Raw genomic sequence first — 22982 nt, forward strand, 5'->3', positions numbered from 1 at the left:
TGGCACATACTTCTCAATATCTTTCTTTCGGTTGACACACTGTCAGCTCAGGCAGAGATCATAATATAATAGAGCAGATTGCAGGGCTCTTCGATGGCTCGGTTGACATCCTCTTCCCATTTTTCATGGTGACTGTTATTGGATTTGAGGAAGCCCTGATCTCTTGGTTGCATAAGGAAGACACATGGGTGTCCCCGATTGAATTTGACCAGTGTTCTGGCCTCCCCCTGGAGTACTGGGGAAATACCCAACTCTCATCCGCATTATGTCGCTAAACCATCCTTTACATTGGAGAGTTCTGGTGACAGCTAAGCTCACCATATCGATGTTGATTGTTTTAGGTTTTCTGTCAGTGGGAACATTTTCTGACCTCACATTCTAGAGCTGCTTCTGTGTGGAACCTTTAAAAGCTGTCTTCAGACCAATATGGAATGTTTTATTATCAAGGGCGCCTCTGGACAGAGTTTGAAAGCCATAGGCACCTCGACGCCACCAACCACAGTTTGAATCTTAACCTGGGCTGGTTCTATACTGAATCTAGCCATTACCAGCCCTCTTCCTCCTAGGTCTTGTGTATCGAGTCATGCAGATATGTTTGGGTTGTAACTCTCCTACCCTCTAACACAGAACACCTCCAGGAACCTATAGCAAGGCAAAAGACAGACCATCTCTGTTCAGCAAGTTATTCCTGACTCTTAGGCTGGCTTGGTTCCTCATGTCACTTGTAAGTTAAAGAGGTGAGAAGGATGGTTTTGTTCAAACCACTTTTAGGTTAAACTCTCTGACCCAGGACAAATCACATGAGCTCTCAAAAGTCTTCATTTTCTCACTTGTAATAATAGCATACCCTACGAGGGTTGAAATGAGAAGTCATTAAACTCTTATTTGTAAAAGCTACTGGCACAGTGCCTGCTAGAGTGAATCCTTAGAAACTGCATAATAAAACTTAAATTTTGAGCTCTGTAAACAAAGGCATCACTAAAATAAGGTAAAGAATTTGAATCAAGACTAATTTTTTCTCTGGCCTGGGTCCGCTGCTGACTTCCTCAGACTTAGAGTAGCTCTCATTGGTGAAACACTGTAAGACAGGCACTGTGTTAGGCAAAGGACATACTACTTAATCCTTGAGGCAGCTCAGTGAGGTAGGTTCTATTATTGTTTATTCCCATTTTATGGAGGAGAAAATTGAGGTGCAGAAAGGTTACATGAATAGTAATTGGCAGAGCTGACACCAGACCTGATCTGCTTGCCTTAAAGTCTGTGTTCTGAAATACTATTACATCTTGAAGGTCAGGTTGATGTCAGGTTTGAGAAATGTTCCTCAAAGGACAAATATTTAATGGAGTGTCAACAGTATGCATGGTGAAGCCCACAAAAGAGGAAACTGCTTTAAGTGCCCAATTTACATATTGTCCCCAGTTTTACCGTTACTTCTGGAGGAAAAAAAAAAAAAAGAGCTAGCCAAACTTTCTTTTGTCTAGATTCTGGTTTGTTGATCTCTTCTGAAAAGTTTATTAATTCACTTGTTTGTTCTCTGCCTGGACTCACTAGGAATTCATGATCTCTAACTACAAGAAGTCCCTAACATTTATACTACATTTGTCTAGTCCATTCATTCTCCCATTTTCTGAGGCGACAAATTCGTACCATCTCTCTTTCCTTCCTCTATTCTCTAACACATCCTCTGCTAGCCTCATCTCAGCCATCGACCTTGCTTCCTGTTTCTTTGAAAAAATCGAGATAATCAGAGGGAACTTCCATAAACTCCCGCATGCCCCTACCAGCATCTGCGCCCACACACACTGTGCCTCTCCTTTCAGGGCGGATGAGCTGTCCAGGTCTCAAGCTTGGGACTGTCACTTATGCAATGGACTCCATCCTTCTCGCCCACTCAGGATAATTGTTTTAGTAATTTCTCTTCACTCTCCTGCATCATAATTATTTCCTTCTTTGGTAGATCCTTCCCATCATAAGTATAAACATGCTCTTGTTACTTCATTTTATTCTATTTATTTTATTATTTTATTTATTTTTTCCATTGAAAAAAATTTTTTTTATTAAGTTTATTGGGATGACATTGGTTAATACAATTATATAATTTTCAGGTGTACATTATCATTTGACATCTTGTATATTCTATTGTGTGTGTCTTGTGACTTCATTAAAAAAAAAAAAAGAAAATGTAAAAGTAGTAACTCTTTCCTCTACTTCAAAACAAAACTCTGTTCAATTCTTCTATATTCTTGAACACCAAACCCCGTTCCAACTGCCCTTTGCCCTGTGAACTGACTCTGGGATTCCCCCACCAACACTGTACTGCGGCTTCTGCTCAATCCAACGGCCGATTCTTAGTCTTTATCTCACTCGCAGGGTTGACACCTTTGATCAGCATGCTCAACCCCACACCCTAAAACACATTCTTCTTCATCTCGCTTCCCAGGCTCCAAACTCTTCCCCATTCCCTTTGCTGGTTCTCCCACATCTTTCTAATTTCTACACATTGAAGGCCTCAAGGATTAGCCCTCGGACTTCTCTGAATTTTCTACATTTCACCTCTTAATTTCATTTCATGGTTTACATTGCCATCTATCTACTGATGAATCCTACATGTATATCTCTAGCCCGAACCCCTCCGCCAGACTTCATTCTCATATATTCAGCTGTCTCCTGGCATCTCCACTTGATGCCTAGTAGGCAGTCCCGCCTTAACATGTCTAAAACCAAGCTCTCATCTTCAGCTGCATCTTGGTACCAATCACAATTCTTGCCTTTTTGCTCATCTTAGTCATGGCAACCGCATCTTAACAGTTACTCAAGTCAGAAACCTTGCTGTCGTCCTATCTTTGAATCCTACATTCAGTTGGTCAGCCAATCGCATTGGCTTTACCTTCGAAATATTATGTAGAGGCCGAGCTCCCCTACCTGGGTTTAGGACACCAACTTCTCCTGCCTGGATTATTTTAAGAGCTTCTATCTGCTCTCCCGTCTTTTTCCTTCATCCTCTACCACTCTATTCTCAACACAGGAACTAGAGTGATGTGGATATAGTTATTTAATCATCTCTAAGACTTGGCCCAGACTATTTGAATTGTACTTGAGTATGCTCCGGAATGACATTGGGCTCAGTTGTACACTCAGTCAGCTTTTTAGTGGGAAGGAGATAGACCCCGGAATATACAAGTCTTTTGCTACAAGTCTCTTTTCTTAATCTCTTGTTGAACTGCAAAGTGAAAATCAGTTATGTAGACTGCCACTGGTGGATAGGGGCCAGGCTTCAATTCATGGAGGAAAGGAAACTTAGAGGTTACCAAGTCCTTCCTGTGTTTTCCAAACTTGCTCCTTATCAGAATCACCTGGCAGCAGAGTCATCTGGGGACCTTTTAAAAGCTGCTCTAGGCCTCCTTAATCAGCATCTCCAGAGAATGGGCCCAATTATCTGTCTGTTTACCCAAGTATCTTTTTAAAGGAAGCAGACACATGCCTTCAGCCTCTGGAATGTCCTCCGAGGCAGCCCATTCTGATTTTGAACAGGTGTTCGTGATAGTAGCTCGTGATAGTAGCTCGGCCCCCATTTCCTTGGACTGCCATTTCTTTAATGGGGCTCCTGACTCACGTCCTGTGTCTCCTCATCCTGGCTCTCCTCCCAGTTCTTCAGCAGACATTTATTGAATGCTGATGTGGGCATGGTTTTCCTACCTCCTTTCTTCTCCAAAAATCCCTCTTCTATTTTGATTACCTTGCCCTTATCCCAAGAAATGTCTACTCAACCAATTCATAATCTTTCTGAGGACTTGAACACAGCTTGAGCCAGGATTTATCTTTGTATCGCACACCTCTGTTTGTTTTCTGTTCAAAGAATGTGTATCTAAGGATACCGTCAACAGGATTTTAAGCGATGCGTGTGACTTAGTGAAGAGAACCCAATAATGTTCCACCACCATACAGATCGATGTAATTTGTATGTCAACTACAAACGATTCTTTTTTTTCATGAATTAAAAGAAGTCTCCAATTGTCTACCAAGTAACAGTTCGTTATCCTAGGATGGTTTCTGAATGTTACTTTAAAATGATGAAATAACTTTCTATTTAAGGTATTTTACATTTCACTAAATGACAATGACTCCTCCTCCCTCTGAAATCACTGACCGTTTCACTCAGAAGGAGCCTGCCTGCTCCTGTTCCATGCCACCGTTAGCACAAACAGTCCTGCCATTTCCTAACTTGATAAAATGCCTGGCCTGGGTGGCTGGAAAGTATAAAAGTTGCTCTTACAATTTGTTCCATAATTTAAGACCCTGTTTTTATTTAAATTGCTTGGTGATAGATGTCTGTTATTCTTCAGCAGCTAAATGAATAAAGGGGAAGTCCGCTTAAGTAGTTAAGTGTGTTGAATACAATTATTGACATGAAATTTAAAGGCGAGATTGAGCCAGTTCATAAATATAACAATTGATCCAAGAGGCTCTCTGTCTAGGATGAATCGATCAATGAAGGCGAGAGTTATAAAAAGAATACATTTCGACTTTTCCCCTTGGGCTTTCTTTGCATTCCTAGGGCAGTTGCTATTTATAGCCTTTCTTATATCACCTGCCTGACTGTCTCGTCTACAGTTTTGGGTCAATTTCAAGAGGAAATTAAGTACCCATGCAATTATATGGGCTCCTTTTATTCTTAACTTGAATTCTAGAAAAAATATGTTGAGTTACAGTAGTTTTAGGCCTAAATATTTTATTTGGGAGAGAGCTTCAATTTATTCACTCACTAGAAAAATAGTTCACTGTGTGTTTGTGGGTCGGATGCCATGCGGTGTATGAGGGTTATAAAAATCAACGAATGAAACATAGTCTGTGCCCTCAAGGAGCTCTTAGCGTGTTGGTGGAGACAACAGATACACATCTTGATGGCTTTTAATGTGCTCGTGACTGTGATGAGATTTGATGTGCTAATGACCACAGAGCTGTGGAGGCCAGAGGACAGGAACTCCAGGTGCTAATGCAGTGTCAGGTCGTGGGCCGGGGTGGGCCCGAATGCCTTCGCTGAGGATAAAAGCCTGACACCCTTCAGCCTGGTCATCATCTGGGCTGAGGGAGCTGTCTTAGTGAGTGGAGAAAAGGGATTCTCCGGTCCTGTGTCATGGAGACTGAGAACTGTGGTTCCAGTAGACCCTCTCTTTCTAAAAGGAACACCACCAGGGCCTTCAGGGGGAGCCATCGCAATATACTGTCCTTGTGCCTGCCCAATGCTTGGAACGGCTGGAGGCCGGCAAGGATTTATTGTCATCGGGGGCAAATGGGCAGTCATAAATCTTTAACCCTGCCTGCCTTTGTAGCAGCTGGGTTAGCTTGCTAGTGCAGAGCGCCCCTGGGACTCCAAATAAATCATTCAGTCAGTCACTCGATGAATAATTATGGAGCGCCCACTAGGTGTGAAACATTCTGTTTCCCCTTTCATTTATGCCAATATTTAGTAAAGTAGGAGGAGTAAAGCATCAGATTCTTGAATCTAAACTCTGTTCCTTTTGTCTTTTTTTTTTTAATGCAAGACTTTCGAGTATGTCATTTTGAATACACATTGTTTTCTGGTTAGGAAAAAGTAAAGCTTTGGGGGAAAATTTAACCATTCAACACCTCTTTCTAAAAATAAAAATGTAGATCGGTGTAAAGAATTTTCCCCCTTATTATTAGACACCAGTTTTTTACCTTTGAAAAATAAATCTGTAGTTCAATCAGTTCATTTGTTCAAATTAAAAGTAAAGGCCGGCATCTCTTTCTTACTTTCCATATGCTCTTACTCGTGATCTAAAACCAATGTCTGTTCCAGGAGCAGAAATCACAGATATAGGTGAGATACCGACTTGCTGCCTTACAAGTTGAAGGTTACTTTGTGACCGAATCAGACTAACAAAATTGGAGTTTTGGGAATTATTGGAGTTATATTATATGCTACTTTCTTGCCTAGATTCTAAGCTACAAAGCTGTAATTGTAAAGGTGAAAGAAACTCTTATCATAATCGGGCTGATGATGGCTTTTGTAGAAGACAGATGAAAATTTCTAGGGCTGAGGATGGTATGCGGTTTGTTCTTTCTTCCTCTCTCCCACACCTTCCCGTAAACTTGCCCTCCCCCCTCTCCCCCAAGACTTGAACTTCTGCTTCATCCCTGTAGTTTCCAAACACGTGACCTTGCGGAATGACTACAATCTCAGTCGGCAAAGGACTGCAGAAAAGTTACAAGGATTATCAGCCAAACTTGTCTTCCTTAGGCTTCGGAGAGGTACAGGATGGGGGCATTTTTGTGGGGGAGGAGAAAACTAGGAGAGGAGCCCAGTGAATGAGGCCCAGCTCCGGCTCGGAGAATTTAAGCTGGACCAGCTGCAGGTCTGCTTCATGCGAAGACTGGCTTTCTGGTTCCTGCTATTTATCTAGGAAGTTGCCCCTGTGGGACTCTCACCACCAGCAGTCACTCCCGGGAGACACACCAGTGGGTTTGTGGCTCCAGAGGGCACTTGGCATGTGTGTAGAAGGCACTATGTGTTTGAACTGAATCGAATGTTCATCTCCTGGGGCCTCTGGGATCTATGAGATCAGGGAGAAGGAGACAGGTGGCCCAAAAGTGAAAGGGTTGCTTTGTGGGTTGGCAAATGGCTGATTTCCAGGCTGTGATGGGGTGTGTAGCGGTGGGTGTCCGGGTGGTTAAAGCATTGCTTTTCAGTGTGGTGGAGGCGATCTGGCAATGCCATCTGCGCCCCATGATTGCCAGGCTGATGAGGAGGGGGCCTGGGTGAGTGGCTTTGTGTGCTTCTGCTCCGCAGGAGGAGCCTGGCTGGCTCTTGGTAAGAGGTACGTGAATGACTCAGCGCCCCTGCAAGTACTTTTCTCATTTTCACTAATCTTACCTCATCCCGTGTTTAAGACCTGTACAAGATTACAAAAGCTGTGGAAGATGTTTTGTTTTGTTTTGTTTTTTGACTCATTTTCAAACTAGAGGCCCCAGCAGGCACTGAGAAGCATTTGGTTGACCCCAGCAATGCTGTCCGAGCTATGATGATCTCTCCGGCGATATTCATTTGTTAAAATGGACTCCTGAGAATTGAGTGTGACGAAGGGCAGAGCTTTCCGGGTAGAAGAATCCTGGTGCTTTATAGAAGGGGAGCAACCTGCACAGAGCAGGGGAAGGGAAATGGGGTTCAGACTCGGGAAAGCCCCTCCTCAGCTTGGCTCCGTGTTACCCCCACTTTCCCACACTGCTGCTCTTTCCGTTAGCCTTGAGGTCACCTCCTCGAGCCCCTCAGCCTGGGCACCCCCTCGCCAAGTGCCTTCCTCAGCATCAAATCATCTCACACACACCGTTGCACTCACCTGCTCCCCTCGCTTCAGAGGTGTGCGCTCAGCCGGCACCCACAAGATGCTCTGGCCCACTCATTTGCTCTTTGAGGTTGGGGTTAGCAGTGATTCAAATAAGAAGACTGTATTTATGCTGCATCGACAGCCTAAGAAATAACCGGGTTATTTCTGCGGTTTCTTAAGGGGTCCTGCTCATGCCTTCAGCCCTGGCTCCTGGTGGCATCTCAGGCACACCTGGGCACTTTCTTTCCCCTCCTTGATTCCCGCCTCCCCCCCCCACCGCCTCCGCCCACCCATAGATACTAACACAGCTTCCGTGCTCACCTTCTTCAAGTCTTCTAGTCAGATATTTCTCTCACTCTTCTGACCACCCTATTTCAAATTCCAGCCATCCTGTTAGTCACTGTCTCTCTCCTCTGCCTGTTTTTTTTTTTCCCTCCAGAATATTTATCACTGTTTGCTACGCAATATATTGTACTAACGTGTTTATCGTCTGCCTTCCGCATCAGGGTTTACTCTCCGTGAGAGTAAGTGTTTGTGTCCGTTTATCCTTGGCAACCAGGAAGTACCTGGACAGTAGTGGGTATTTAGGGTATAGATGGGGCCTGGATTTGCCCAGTGCTCTTGGAGCCTGATGCAGAGGTGCCTGCCTAGCTCTAGAATGCTCTCGTACGATGATCGGATACGTGGATCTTTATAGCCATGAGCTGGCATTTGTTTTGTCCTGTCGAGTGTTAGGACAACAGTGTCATGCCGGGCCTATGGGACACGGGGGTGTGTCACGAGTGACTTGTTCAATGGTAACAGTGAAAATGCCAAGGAAAGCGAGAGAGCTATCAAAGTTTAAAACATCGTCTAGGGTGTTTGTGAAGCGATGTCAGGCTTCAGCACTGTCTTGTGAGTGTGTTTCCTTGAGCAGGAGGAAAGGGGTGCTGTTTCCCCGCGGGCGCGGGCACAGTGCCTGTCCTGTGGCTTTTCTCTCCACTGCAGCTCTCGTTTGTGGTTATGCTCCGAGTGCTCCAGAAACAAACCTGAGCCGCGGGGTGTGTGGTTTAAAGAGAGGTCCAGACCTGCTCTCCTGGAGGGGGATGGGCAAGAACAGCAGCCTCCAGGGATACTGTTGAAAACATCCCTTTGCTTTATCATAGGATCAGGATGGGTCAGGAGATCCTGATTTTTTTTAAAGGAGGAATTTGGGGGACAGTGCGGTTTGACTCTGAGCAAACTTCAGCCACGGGAGGGTATTCTTTAACACGTGTATGTCGGGGAAATACTGGTAACATGGGGTTACACCATTTTCCAAAGGTGTTGGCACTGGAATGACCTATATTTGTTTACTTACCAAAGTGGAGGCTGGTTCTCTCCTCCTTCCTCTGAATGGCCCAGCCGTCCGTGCAGATGTTTGCCCAGTGGGAACGTGACTCCGAGCCTGACACAAAGTAGGGCTCATCTTCACTCAGCATGCCGGCTCTTCCAGCTTCCCGTTGCTTTGTCCTTCGCTCCCTGGCCTCCTCGCAATGCTCCTCGGTCCTGATTTCAGTACATGCCCTCTGGCCTCGGCGATCCACGGCTAGACACAACTTCCGCAGTTTACTTCTTAGTTTTTTCTGGAGCACCTCTTCCCTGCATGGGTGATAAATATATTCAGACATAAGAGCTAATGTGTCTTAAATGTGTATGGTTTTCCTCTAGGTTGACAGTTGGAGGGAGTGTAGGCGTCCGAGTTGGGAAGCACGGCCCCCTGGGGTTTTGGAATCATGGCTCCCTCTCTCGGCTTCCAGCTGGCACCGTGACTGTCTGGAAGCCTGATGACGCTGATTCTCTGTCCTGTGTGTGGCCTTTTTTCCTTCTGAATGCTTCCCTGTCTCCCCTTTACCCCGATGTGTCCCACAGCGCTGTGCCGGGGGGTCCGCTGGGCTCCTCTCTAACTGGAAAACTGTCTTGTGGATTCCAGGGCGGATTTAAATGTTAAATATTATACTATTTAAATTTGGGCCACTTAAAGCCAAGCACAAATTCCTTCTGTTTATGATTCTTCCAGTTATAAAATCAAATGAAAAGTATAAATTAAGGATAAATACCCAGCCACCGGGACTCAACTGCACATGAATCTACTGTGATGGCTGAGGTCACTCTTTTTGTGTTAGGACTTAAGGACAGCGTGCTACAGCTCACTGTCTTTTGAGTGATGTCATCTGGCTTCCCGTGGGTTGAATAAGTCATTTATGTAGTAAATCTTCCCTTTGGCCTTTTTCTCATTAGCCCATGACAATGTAATTCCGCTCGATGCCAGTGTGTAAATACAGAGCCAACTTGATTATAGGATGGTCATCCAGCCTAGTCTTAGAATAAATAGACTGGCTCACAGAATTTTCATTAAAATGAAAACAAGACGTAAATATTTTCATAGGGAACTCACATAATCCCCAGGGTTGTTTGCCTCGACTGTTTTCAGTTGCTTCCTGTGCCCGTTTCCCCTGGAGGCTTACAGAAGGGCGAGCTCTCCGAAGTGTTGGCTGTGGTCACAGGCCACCCCCGACTCCCCCGCTGCACCGTGGGTCTCCTTTGGCTGCCACCATGTTCACAGTACTCTAATCCCAGGGGACTTCACATTGCTATTTTGGGATGGAAACTGCACCGAGAGCCCTTGTCACTTTCAGGAAGCTGTTGAGCTGTGTGTCCTAGAGCTTGAACACCGTAATCCATTTTTCAAGCTGCTTTAGCTTCAACGTTCCCTTTCCCTTCAGTGTTGCAGAGGGAGGTGAGTGAGTGTGCGTAGTTTTTAAAAGCTGACACCACACTTGGCAGGGTTCACGGTGTAAATCTTCTGGCTGGTTAGAAGCGTGTGCACGTGTGGTGTACGTTGAGTGTGTGTGTGTGTGTGGTGAGTGTTTTCACCACGGGCTGCCCATCCTTCAGAAACCTGCCTCAGTCGCGTTACTGCCGCCTGGTGCCTGAGCCTGCTGTGAACCCCTTGCTGTCCCAGGCCCCGTTGCAGGCTGCAGCTTCTGCCTGTGGGGGCCGTGCCTCTGTCCCTCAGCACTGCGGTGTGTCCTTGAGCTGAGGCCGCGCGGGGATCCTGCTCCTCCTGCTGACAAGTTGTGGGTGCTGGTGATGGCTTAGCTCCGAACTGCTTGTTGGTTTGTGAAGCGTCCCCAGATCCCAGGTGTGCTCCGACTACGGGATCTTTCTCCAAAACCTCCCAGTCTCCAAACCTGGATCATCTCCATCCAACGTCCAGTTCCTCCCCGAGTTCCATCTGCTTTCCCCTTCCTATTTGTCGCTGTTTAAATTTTTTTTTTTTTCTGTTCTCGCCATAACTGGCATTCAAACCCGGCTCCTTCTCTCCCATCCCTCCTTCCTCCTCCCTTTTGCCCGGGGCCCTGCAGCTGGGCCAGCTCACCCTTTTGGCACTTTCTACCCTTGCTCTGGATTCCTCAGAATCTTCTGCAGGATGAGGAGAAACTGTCATCCTGCAGGATGATGGATTTCGTGTGTCCTTCACAATATTTTAAAGAACTGTTAACCAACCTTTAAAAATTGGGATATTTTTCCATTAAAAATCTGTATTTTAAACTCCCTAAAACTTGAAAAATCTGGCAGCACTGAGCACATGTTTCAGAAAGGTTACAGGAGGTGGGAATGGAGTGTTCTTTGCTGCCTCCCCTTGGGGCATGTTTTCTCCAGTTTGCCACACTCCCCGCTACTCCTTATAGTGCCCCAACCGGCCTCGGCTCTCCGTTCTGTTACCTGTGTGGCTTCCATAGCATTCAAAATAGCATTCACATTTGCGGCACAGAGCTGTCTGCCTCGAGGCCAAGGACCTCGCTCCACCCGTATTTAAAACGCACCTTGTACCTTTGCCTCCCGTGTACCACTTTCCCTGTTGTGGGTGCGCTTCCTCCTCCTCTGTGAACCCCGCCCCCAGCCAGCCCCAGGTAGACGTTTTCCTCTCCTTAATTACTAAGGCACTTGGGTCTGTCTCTCTCTTTTGGTGCCGTCACGTGCCCTTTCGTTCCGAGCTTAGGCTTGTTGTGGCGCGTTCAAATCTGAGTCTCACGGAGCCAACTGAGATGAATTATGAGCCTTTATTAGCCAGCTGGCAACTGACTCTCCCCACTAGAGAATCAGCCCCGAGCTTCCAGAGGAGACAGCTTATAAAGCCTAAAACTACATCAAATAAGCAAGCAGGTTTACAGAAGCAGAAGCTGGCCCTTAGCATATCTTTGCACGGGATAACTGCACCCTTAACATTAGCATAAGTTGGCCCTTTGAAAATTTTCCACCCTTAACAGACGGACTGACAGTCCCTCCAGGACAGGTCCTCACAGAATCTGGCACACAGAGCCTTGCACACACAGTGGATTCTCAACAGATGGAGCACCATAAAGTTGCATAAAGAGCCACGATGGTTACATTTAGTCTGCAGGAGGGCCTCAGACTAAATGTGTCATGGTGTTAGCTAGTGACTTAGCCCAGCGACCTAGAAGAGATCATTTCACTTCCTGTCACCAGAGCTACTACCTAGGGGTCTATTTTTAATGGGGGGAAATCCTCAAACACAGAGTGGGCTGTGGGTATGTTAAGGGTGGAAAATTTTCAAAGGGCCAACTTCTGCTCCTATAATCTGTGTACTTGTTTGTTGTTAACCAAGATGAGGTAATCTGTGCAAAGATATGCTAATGGCCAATGTTAACCAGGGTGTGATTCTCTAGGAGATGTCTTATGCAAAGATATGCTAAGGGCCAACTTCTGCTCCTGTAAACCTGCTTGCTTGTTTGATGTGGTTTTAGGCTTTATAAGCTGCCTCCTCTGGAAGCTGGGGACTGATCTCCTCTAACCCTGTGTGGTAGAGTCAGTCCTCGGCGAGCTAATAAAGGCTCTTAATTCATCTCAATTGGCTCCGTAGGTCTTAGATTTGATCGCACCACAACGGGTATATAGTCACTGCCTTGTAAGTGATTTGATCTGTCACTAAAGGTAGTCAGCGATACTACTTTATACAGAAGATAGAGCTAAAGAGAACTTCAAATATAGACCATTTCCACATTACAGATATTAAACACCAAATCTTCATAGGATTCTGTACTCGATACAAGATCAGTCTTTGCTTCCCAGGATGCCCCCACATGGCCCCACGCCCCGGGCCTCTATGTCCTTCTCATCCAGACTTTGGTTTTGGCATCACAGACCTTCAGAACACACCCCGATACCTAATGGTGATTGTAGCTACTCAGTCAGGGAATAGTTTGTGCCAGCTTTCCCAACAGGAGAGCCAGCCCAGGGATTCCCAGCCACCCACCCTGGGAAATGGCGGTCACCTTGTGATGGCGTTTTCTTTACTCTTTCAGCTCTTCTGACAGGGGAGAGAGCTTTGCTTCCTGGCCTCTGGTTCAGAGGCTGAGTGGACTCTAGGGCAGTCCTGGCCAGTAGAATGGAAGGTTCTAGATCGTGTGGTCCAGGGCAGTAGCCTCTGGCCACGTGTGCCAATAGAGCACTGAAATGTGACCGAAGTGCCTGGGAAACTGAATTCTTAATTGTATTTAATTTCAGTGAATTTTTAAATTTAAATGCCACATGTGGCTGCTGTATTGGACAGCCCATGTCTCAAGGGCTGGGGGAAAATGGGTCCAATGCAGGGCCTGAGGGAGAGCTGTGTGTGACCCTAACGAGAGGACACCCGGTTGCCCGTGCCTCCCGGGTGCGTGGGACTTGACCTCGCTGCACAAGTAAAAGCCTGTTTGACCAAAGTTCGCAGGGTGTCAAAGGTGAATAATGGCTGCAGGAAACTCACCCCTGTGCTGTGCTGAGGAGGGCATTACTTACTCGTTCTTTTATTTCTTTTAAGAAGAGCAACAGTGAGTTCCCCTTGGCTGTGATTCCTCGAATAGGTTGTATATCCTGCTTCTTCTGCTTGGTTTCATTAAGCCGCCACATAAACATATACCTTGAGCTCAAAGCTGAACCCAAATGACTGATTTGGAGTGGGTGGGGGAAATAAACTGTTACCAAGATTGAAACTTGTGGATTCGTCTCCTTCGCTTTTACTAGCGTTGGCCCGATGTAGTGGTGATTGAAGCCACAGCGTGGGTGAACAGAGGAGCTGACTTAATCTGGAACCGCATTTGCTAGAACACGCAGGCAGTGCCTGCAGCTCTGCCCTGGAGGCCCGATCACCGCGGCTTCAGCATTCGTGGCTGGGGAGGGTCCACCCGTGATTTCTCCGCTCTGCATCTTCCCAGCTGCGCTCCGTGTTCCCGGGCGTCAGCGGCCTTGTTGTCTCGTAGTTCAAGAAACTTACTTGGATGGTGTTTCAGTCCCCACCGGTCCTTTCACTATGAGAAGTCTGACAAACCACTGACAGCTCTACCTCTCACTGGCTGCTTGTGGTTTCCTACACGGCTCTCCCACTCCTTTCTGCAAGGGTTTCCCACGAAAAGATGAAGTTGCACATAGGCGGTGTGGTGGGGGCTGGGGAGGAAGGCGTGCGAGAGAGGGGAGCCGTGTGTACATCCAGTGTGGTCTTTCCCGTGGTCTGACAGCTGGAGTGGAGCCTTGGGGTCCTCCCGGCATGTTCCGCCCCCACGGAGGCCACATCCGTGTCCCGTTCTGCGCCCCCCCCCCATGGGGCTAAATAATGGCATCTCATTTGACATAGAGGTTCTGTACCAGTCCGGGACTCAGGCTGGCTGGAGGAAGGTGTGGGATTGATAGATTCTAATGCAGGACGGCAGCCCAGCCACCTCTACACAGAGAGCAACGATGCCCGTGTTCGCCGACGCATGTGGATTGGGCCTCCAAGGCCTGGTAGATACTGTCAAATACTGTCATAGCCAGGGACACACTCACACCCTGTACTGTTCTTCTGACATCCTGGGAAGCCAGGTGACTGTGCTTTAATTTAATCCCTGTCACTACTCTCCAGCAAGATACGTCATTCCCAGTTCCAAGGTCAATAGAGTTTTCTAAGGAGATATGCTTTCTTGAATCCTTTGTTAGTAATACTATTCATTTCTCGAGAGGAGATTTGAACCTTAATAAGACTAAAGATGTTAGAATTGCCCCTCTGCTTCAGGTTCAATTTCCCTTCTGTTTTATCTGAGCTTTTCCATATGGATTACATCTCTTAAAGTAGTAAAGAAACAATAATCGGTAATCAAGAAGTCTTAGCTGTGTGCCTGGTACTGTTCCAAGAACTTGATATCAATTAGCTAATTTAATCCACATGTAAATATTATGAGGTAGTTGTTGTTTTTATATGTGGGGAAACTGAGGCCAGAGAGGTGAAGGCATTTGCCCAGAGTCACACAGCAGGTTAGTGGCAAAGCTGGCCTTTGACTCAGGCTGCTCAGCCGTGACCCTAGCAGTGGAAAGGTCAATCTTCAGCCTTTTTCTCATCAAACATTTAGACTTCCTGTTTCTATATCATTGGCTTTTTTTTTTAACAGGTAAATGACAATTAGGTATAAATATAAAAATTATGTTGATGAATATACAGCCTCTCTTCTATCAAGTAGAACTTTACAGGTGAGACCAAAGACACTTTGATAAATACTGGTTTTGAAATGAATTATCCTACTGAACACCCAATCAAAGGATCTAAACAGAAATTCTCCACGGAAACAGGAATAAATCACTTGGGGTTCACCAGAGGGTCGTTTCTGGAAGCCCTCATGCCCAGTGAGGACCTGCCTTCAGGAGCTAGTGTTACTGAGGGTAGTTGGGCAGAAAACACACTCCTATATTTCTCTTTTACTCTTACTATTAGTGCACTCACAACACTTCTGATACCAGGTGTGTGGGTCTTTCACGCATCGAGCAATTCTCCTAGACACCGCCTGGGTGTCCAATAATTCTATCGAATTCTCCCTGGAGATAGTGTCAGAGCCCACAAGTTAAGGGCTCGGTCCCATGAAACTGCCTCCACCTCAGACACCAGTCTCAAGTCCCAGATTGTCACCTGTACTTCTGACCTACTGGCTATAAACGGGTTTCCTATGACCCCATCCATGGGTTCAGTAATTTGCTCACAGAACTGAGGGGAAATACTTAGAAGGACTATAGAGATGAACGGTCGGATGAAGGTACACTGGGCCCCTCCTCCTGGTTGTGTCCCTGGAGCTTGTGTCCCTGTGAAGCCAGCTGTATCACTCTCCAGGCACATGGATTTCTTCACCAACCTGGATGCTCCCCAAACCTCATTCTACTGGGATTTTTATGGAGGTTTCATCACATAGGCATGATTGATTAGTAACTCCATTTCTAACCCCCCTCCCTTTCCAGAGGGATGGAGGATGGAGGATGGGGTGGAAAGTTCCAGGCTTCTAATCATGGCTTGGTTTGTCTTATGACCAGCCCCCTGAGACCAAGAGTCTCCTCATTAGGACAAAAGAACACTCCTGTCACCCAGGAAATTCCAAGAGATTTAGGAGCAGCTCGGAGTCAAGAGCTGGGGTTAAAGACTAAGTGTTAGAACAAAAAATTCTCCTAGAATCCCTATTTACAAGGGTTTTAATAGCTCTGTGTCAGGAAATCAAGTGCAGACAGCAATACATATGTTTCTTATTATTTCACAGTAGTGTATCATATTCCTTGGTTTCCTCCAAACACTTGGATCCTCTCTTGTGTTGAAACAGGGAAAAAAAAGAGTTGAACACTATTACTTAGTAAATACATTTTACTGGAAAGGAAAGACTCAGAAAGTCAGCCTTGCCCCAAAAGACCAGATGACGCAGCTGGCAGAAGAGCTAGGCCCAGGTGAACGCACAGGTGTCCCCACAGGTGTCTCTCTCTTGCTTCTTCGAATGCTCCTCACCTACTGATGTGGCTAGGAGGAGATGGAGTGTAGGTGACTCCTAATGGGAATTACGCCTCTCTTAAACATGACTTGATTTCGGTGTTCTCAGAGGTACGAGGAAGATCAGATAGAAGAAGTGAAAGTAGCAAAGATCTACTTCAGGTTGGAGGTACGGATTCCAGCTGAGTGAGATCTTTCACCACATTCCACCTGGACTCCGTTGCCCTCTGTTCTGGATGGGATATCTTTAGTTTTGGGAATATTAAACTCCAGTCATGCTGGCTGGATTGAAATGGGAATTTCCTTGAGGGTAGGCCGGCTTTAGAAGTGGTTTGATCCGGTGACTGACTCAGTGATGTTATCCAGAACCCTGTTTTCTTATTTCTCTTGCTCTGCCCATTGTGCAGTTAGACTCGTTTCCTTCATGGTAAAGATTTTCCTGAGCCCACTGTCAGTTCAAGAGAGAAGAGGATGCTTCTGTTGGAAGAGCTCTTTCCCAAAGCCCCCACTGGTCTCAGTTAGGTCACGAGTCCTCTCTTGAGCCAGTAACTGGGGCTGGAGCTCGGGCGAGGCTCAGCCAAGTGCCCCTTCCTCAGAACCGGTAGTAGAACCAGGTCTTCCCCAGACCCCAACCTGTAAAAGGAATTACTTAACCCCTGAAAAAAATCAAAGAGCTGGTAGCCACTAAGAGAAGTGTAGACACTGAGTAGGAAAATAAAACTCTCAGTACTCTTACTATGACTTGCTAGTTTCCTATCAATTGTGTACTCATAATTGCATTATGTAGTCATAATTGCAGTTTTCTGTTGGAAAGTAGAAAGTTGTCATTTTGAAATGTTACTTTTTACTGCTTCTTGACCTTTAAATCTCCTTTGCTCTCCCTCCTTCCTCTTTCCCCTTGTCCCTTCCTCTTTCCTTTATCCATTCCTCTATTCCTTTTCCTTTCTCCTTCTTCCTCCTCCCCCTCCCTTCTCATCCTTTTTCTCTTGTTTTCCTTTATCCTTCTTTCTGTTCTCATATTTCCCTTTCCTTCTCCTCCTTTCCCTTCCCTTCCTCCTAGTCTTTCTCCCTTAATTGTCAACCCCTTAATTGATGATCTAGTCATTTATTTAACTCAACTAAGTTGGTTTGGTACATTGGAGTTTCTCACTAAAAAACAATGCCTTCACATTTCTCCTGTAGGAAGAAGAAATGCCAGATGTAGAAATCGACATTGATGACCTTCTCGACACAGACAGTGAAGAAGAGAGAGCTTTAAAATTACGGGTAAGCAACTTTCAAAATCTAGAACCTTCTGGTCATAGATGCAGGAATCCACCTGCCTTAGACTTTGGCATGCACCGGTTCTGCCCCGTGGAGGTGTTGGCACCAAGCACTAGGGCGATAGCAGTTTGCAGAGGGGAAAGCAATGGTATGTGAAATATTCGCCCTCCTGAAGTACATCTCCGATGATAAAGCGGTCTTGAGTACAGTGAGTTCTCCAGGCACCTTATGGAGGTGAGCTTCTCCAGCCTCATCTTCTTGGGAGGAAGAGCTGGTTCTGCCCCCTGAGACCCCTTTGCCAGGAAAGGAAGTGATGTTCTACGGTTGTATGAGGAGAGGGGCTGAGCCAGAACTGGAAGTCTAAACCCAGGACTCTGGTCTTGCAGTTGTGGGTTATGTCATTCATGAAATTAATTTTGAGATTGGTATATCTACAACATAATTCTCTTCGATGTAAGATACCTTTTATTAGAGTATGCCCATTTGATGTTATTCTAATACAACTATGGATATTGAGATGTTTCATGTTTCCATAGTCCAGAGTCATGGAATATTTACTTCTCTTCCCATAGGAGGCCAAATCTATCATTTTAATATCCGTAATGGGAGTTTCTAAAACCAATTAACCTTTGACCTGCGTTCTCAATGTTCACTGATAATTACTGTTAATGGCTATTGGTTGTCACTGGTGGTAAATGATCACTAAAGGCAATTAAAGGGCACATTTTAATGTATCAATAATTACTAGCATCCCTTGAGTGGTGAACAGTCTCAGTTTAATGATTATTCATTCTTGCTGGTAAATTTAATTGAGAAAGTTAACCAAAATATGGCAAGCATCAGTTCTACAGAGAACATAATGACAAAAAAGTTTTCTTAAAATTGAGAACTTAAAAGGTCTTTAGCTACCATCAGCTCATCCCCTTTGGTTCTCAGGTGAGGACCCTGAAGACTGCAAGGGGTGTGACCAGCTGGTTTGTGGTTGAATCACAACCAGACCCCTCCATCTCCAGTCTCACAGGCTGTCTCAATTTAAGTGTATCTAATTTATTATTAACTAAATTGGCAGCCCAAAGGAAAGAGCTGTGTGTGTGTGTGTGTGTGTGTGTGTGTGTGTGTGTGTGTGTTCTGGAGAGTATAAGGCATTCCTGCATATAGGGGGCACAACTCTTCAGATGGCCAACAGATGTTAAAGTGTGATTCTAGACAGTCAATGCGAAATGTTGATTTACTATGTTTAGAATAATACTATAAAGATGAAATGAATTTTAATTTCACTTTTAAAATGATATGAATTTTTTAAATAATAAAACTTACCTTCTGTGTATTTCATTCTAGGAAGCTCTTGTAGACTGCTACAAACCAACAGAGGTAAACAAATCATGTTTCCTAAATGCCATGTTTGAATTAGATTTTATTAAATCAATTTGTCTATTTTTAAAGCTAAACCACAGTAAGTGGGTTTGATTTTATATATATACTCAGTAGCAATTATTATCTCTAAGTGAAGTGCATATGTTTGAATACTACTAACTTCCTTATTTGTAAGCTTAAATATATCTAGTTTAGGAAGACTTAAAACTTACGGGATCTCGTGTGTTGCTTGCTTTCACATAAAAGCCAAACTTCAAAGGTCATTGTGAGAGGTTTTGGAATCATTTTAGTAAAAGTTTAGATTTATAACAGGAAGTACATTCTATCACTGTATAGGTATGTATTTTTGAAAAGCTTAAAGCCAATTCTGTCATTCAGAATTGAACAGTTGCCTTTCTTGGAAGAAGAAATTTTATGCTTTTTTTGATATTTATCAAATGTATAAATATTAATGTAAAAATCAGTGGGTGATATTTTGATTAGACCAATGCATTTAATATATAATCTAGTGACCAGAACTACAAGCAATGTAGAAATTAAGGTTTGAGCAATTATGAAAATATTGGTAAAAGAAGTACTTTCACTTTGTTCCTGTGATAAATCAGAGGAATTAGAAGATTCATCATATGTTTTGGAGTCTGTTCGAAACCTCAAAGTGGTAGTGGTAGGACTTGTTTTTTGAAGTGGTATAATTTGAAAGTGAGAGGGAAGAATGCTTCTTCGAAAGTGTGTAAGAGTTAAATGACTAGGGTGTTTTATGATCAGTTGGCTTGAGGCTGCTTAATTGAGCTTTATTCTGCTTAATTGAGCTTTATTCTTACAATCTCCAGTTTGTCTTTATATTGATTACCTCTTGCAGTCATAGAGATTTTAAATTTTTAGTTATTAAAAATATATTTTAATCAATATGATGCATATTCATAGTTTTGAAAGCCAAAAACATGATTAAGTGTCCCAGCCCGCGGGACAGTCAACAGGGACCCTAAGACAGAACGGGGAAGGGAGGGAGACAAGACAGGCTTTCTGATCAAGTCTCGTTTATTAAGGCTCGCTGCAGGCTTATATAGGGCGTGATCGGGTGATGTTGCTGATTGGCCAGAGGCATTCAGGAGAGATTGTGTAACACAAAGGGGCGGGGCGGAAAGACCCGCGGAAAGTCCCTTTGGCGGGAAACGAGGCAGATACATCCGGGAGGCTTACGTGGCCTTGGCGGGGAAACCCTGCTGAGCGGCCAGTCTCGCAGCCATCTTAGTCAAAACAGCCCCCGACCATTAAGCTTGCTAAAAATAGCCTTTCCCACCCCTAAACCCCTTCCCTAGGGTTATGTATTTTTATATTTATATATTATATTTATGCATTTTTGTACAATAACGGTTTGGGCTGTTTCCCTGCTGTTTATTCTTGTATTCCTAAATATGTATTTACTTGCTTTTTTTTTTTTTTTTTTCCTTCATTGACTTTAGGGGAAATATGATAATTCTGTCACTCTCCATATAATTCATTTCCCTTCATCTCCTTAATGAAGTTATTTAACACTTAAAAAAAAAATCAGTCGTCAAGTAGAATAATATTGTGACTTAAACAAAGGTTTTCCACTGCTAAACCGAACAGTAAAACAAGACCATGGCTCCTTTCCTGAATAGCCCTTCATTTTTCCTGGAGTTGATATCCGCTTATGTTTGTTGCGTCTACTACCCATTGCTATTTTTTTTTTTTTTTTTTTTGTCGAACTCTCCAATATCTCTGCCAAGCATGTAATGATATATTTTCTGTATGCTCAAACGCATCATCGCTACGCCCCCGCCTCAGACTTTGCTCCTGGATCTCCTGCATGCAGCAGCCTGCAGAAGTTATTCCCTGGATCTGGTGAGAAGCTACTGTCCTGAGGCTCCTGTCCTATGTTAGATGCTTTGTTTCTGAAATCCTAGCCTTCCACATTTTAGTTGGAATATGTCATCCAGTAGCTTTTTGGGAAAGGATGCATAGGAGATAAAGTTTTGAATCCTTGCATCTATGGAAATATATCTTGATCAATATAGTTGGGATGATGTAAGATTCTAGGATAAAACTCATTATTAAAACTCAGTTTTAAAGGTATTACTCTACTGTTGTATTATTTCAATTGTTAAGAGGTCTGGAGCCATTTCTATCCTCAGACCTATTTTTTCCCCCTTCAGTTAACTTTTAGGATTATCTCCATGTTTTGAATTTTACAATGACATGCTGTAGTGTAGGTCCTTTTCTGCTCATTTGCTGGGTACTTGCAAGCTCCTTTCATCTGAGGAGTTAAGGTTTTTTTCAGTTCATCAAAAATTGTCTTTTATTATCTATTATTTTTATTAGCTTCTGCCTCCATATTCTATATTTCTGTCTCTCCTGTCATTTAGATGTTACTTCTTCTGGATGGAGTCTCTGCTTTCTATCTTTTCTTTTTGGTTTTCATTCTCCTTGATCTTTTGTTCTCATTTCTGAAAGATTTCTCTGACTTTATCTTCTAGCCTTTTTACTGATATTTAAAGATTTCAACCACCTTATTTTTAATATCTAAGAGCCCTTTCTTGATCTCTGTCCTTTCTTGATCTCTGTTCACTGTTTTGTTTTAGTATTTCTTATTTCATTAATGCATTTTTTTCCTCTTTGAAGATATTAATCAGATGCCGTCTTTTCTTTGTTTTTGCCTTTAAGATTATTCTGTTGTCTAGATTTCTCTGGTTTTTCTGAATCTCATTTTTTTCCCCTATTTTTATCTGTATTCATTGATTTTTGGCAGTGCACCCATGTCTGAGTGTTAGGAGCCAGTAAGCTGATTGAAATCTGTGTATGTGAGCACAGCTTGTCATTGGTGGGTCTCACTATGGAATGACCAGCTTGCACACCAGATTTTTTTTTCATGGTATATGTGAATGGAGCAAGGGAACTACTCAAAATGTTGCTATTTTTTAAAAGAGTTTGACCCTCTAAACTCCTGCCCAAGGGTTGATATTCTGTTTTCAGGCTTTCTGAAAGCAAGGATAGGGAGGAGGCAGGAGACTATACCATTTAGTTATTTTGAGGAAGAAAGCTTCTTACTTATAGTTAGTTGGGGAATCAATGTAAGAGGTAAAACAATTATTTATTTGGAGAGTGATATAAGAAAAGTGATGAATTAACATGTGATGTGGGGAGGGAGGGTTGCCATGGCGAGTAAATCTGGCTTGGTAAGTACAGCACTCTTCTTTGCTTACTTTTAATTCCCCTTTTTCTTCAGTCCTTCTCTTGGATAGAGACGTTCATGTTTTGGTTATTTAGGTGGGAAAGTTTAGACTTGCTGCTTTCTCTTCTCATCCACTCTGCATGCAGGCAGCAGTAGGAAGTCAGTTTCATCTTCTCACTGAAATAAGCCCTGTTCTCCCCAATTTTGTAGTAGCTCGGGAGCAAAATATTTACACTCGTTAACAGCCATGCAGCCAAACGAAAACAATGGGTCTTGTCTGCCTGAAACAGAAGCGTTGCCCCTTTGGTTTATGTAAGGAGGCCTAAGAGATGAAAGGATGTAACTGTAAGGCCAGCGCTCCTGGAAGAGGCCCCGGGGGGCGTCACTGGGGGCTTGCCCAGGGGCAGGTCCCCGCCCCTAGCTCCCACCTGCTAGCCACCTGAAGCCCATGGACCAATCCGCGGGTGCCAGGACTACACTCGTGGCGCCTAACCGCTGCATCAATGAAAGAGCCCCACGCTATGTTTTTGCCTTTTTGGACACCCTTCTGAATCACCTGCTTCCCCTTCCTGGATGGGACCCTTAAATCCCTGTCCCGACCCCACCCCGGCACGACTTCTCTGGCCAACGTGCTTGACCTGAGAACCTCCCCCAGACCGCTTGCCTTTCAATAAAGGGCACCTGTTATTCCTGAGTCAGACCCTGTCTGTTGAGCGGCCAAACCTTACAGTAACATTTGGATGTTCTTCAGAGGTCCAAAGGAGGAAAGAAGGAAGAGACATTGGCACTTACAAGGGACCAACTTGTGTTCTTTGTTTAGTTCATGGTTTCTAGGAATGAAATGGTGTGCAATGCTGAAGAGTTTCATTCAAGCTCATCTGCCTATTAAAGGATCATTTCAGAAAAGGTTGGATAGTTTTGCCTTTGAGCTTATGTTCCTAAGAAACCGATTTCACTGGCACCTGGATTGTAATGATAAAACTAATAGCTTATATTTTCCCAGAGCTCTATC

The 22982-nt window shown here is 44.3% G+C and overlaps 1 protein-coding gene across 4 annotated transcripts in view; it reads left to right on the forward strand.

Annotated features, from left to right (window-relative positions):
• Positions 1-22982, forward strand: part of PPP1R14C (protein phosphatase 1 regulatory inhibitor subunit 14C) — an 80443-nt gene that overhangs the window by 37211 nt on the left and 20250 nt on the right. For 2 of the 4 annotated variants that reach the window (XR_004951362.1, XR_001597456.2), the window contains exons 5-7: positions 14792-14870; positions 17323-17406; positions 18742-18774. Coding sequence is in view for 2 of the 4 variants with exons in the window: in XM_036222636.1 (XP_036078529.1) it covers positions 17323-17406; positions 18742-18774 (117 nt within the window). In the remaining 2 variants the exon portion in view is untranslated. Of the gene's footprint in view, positions 1-14791; positions 14871-17322; positions 17407-18741; positions 18775-22982 lie in introns of those variants that run through there. The other 2 variants (XM_036222636.1, XM_016149128.2) reach the window with 1 other exon arrangement.

This window comes from Rousettus aegyptiacus, unplaced genomic scaffold (genome assembly GCF_014176215.1).
Source record: "Rousettus aegyptiacus isolate mRouAeg1 unplaced genomic scaffold, mRouAeg1.p scaffold_m13_p_1, whole genome shotgun sequence".
Taxonomy (NCBI): Eukaryota; Metazoa; Chordata; class Mammalia; order Chiroptera; family Pteropodidae; genus Rousettus; species Rousettus aegyptiacus.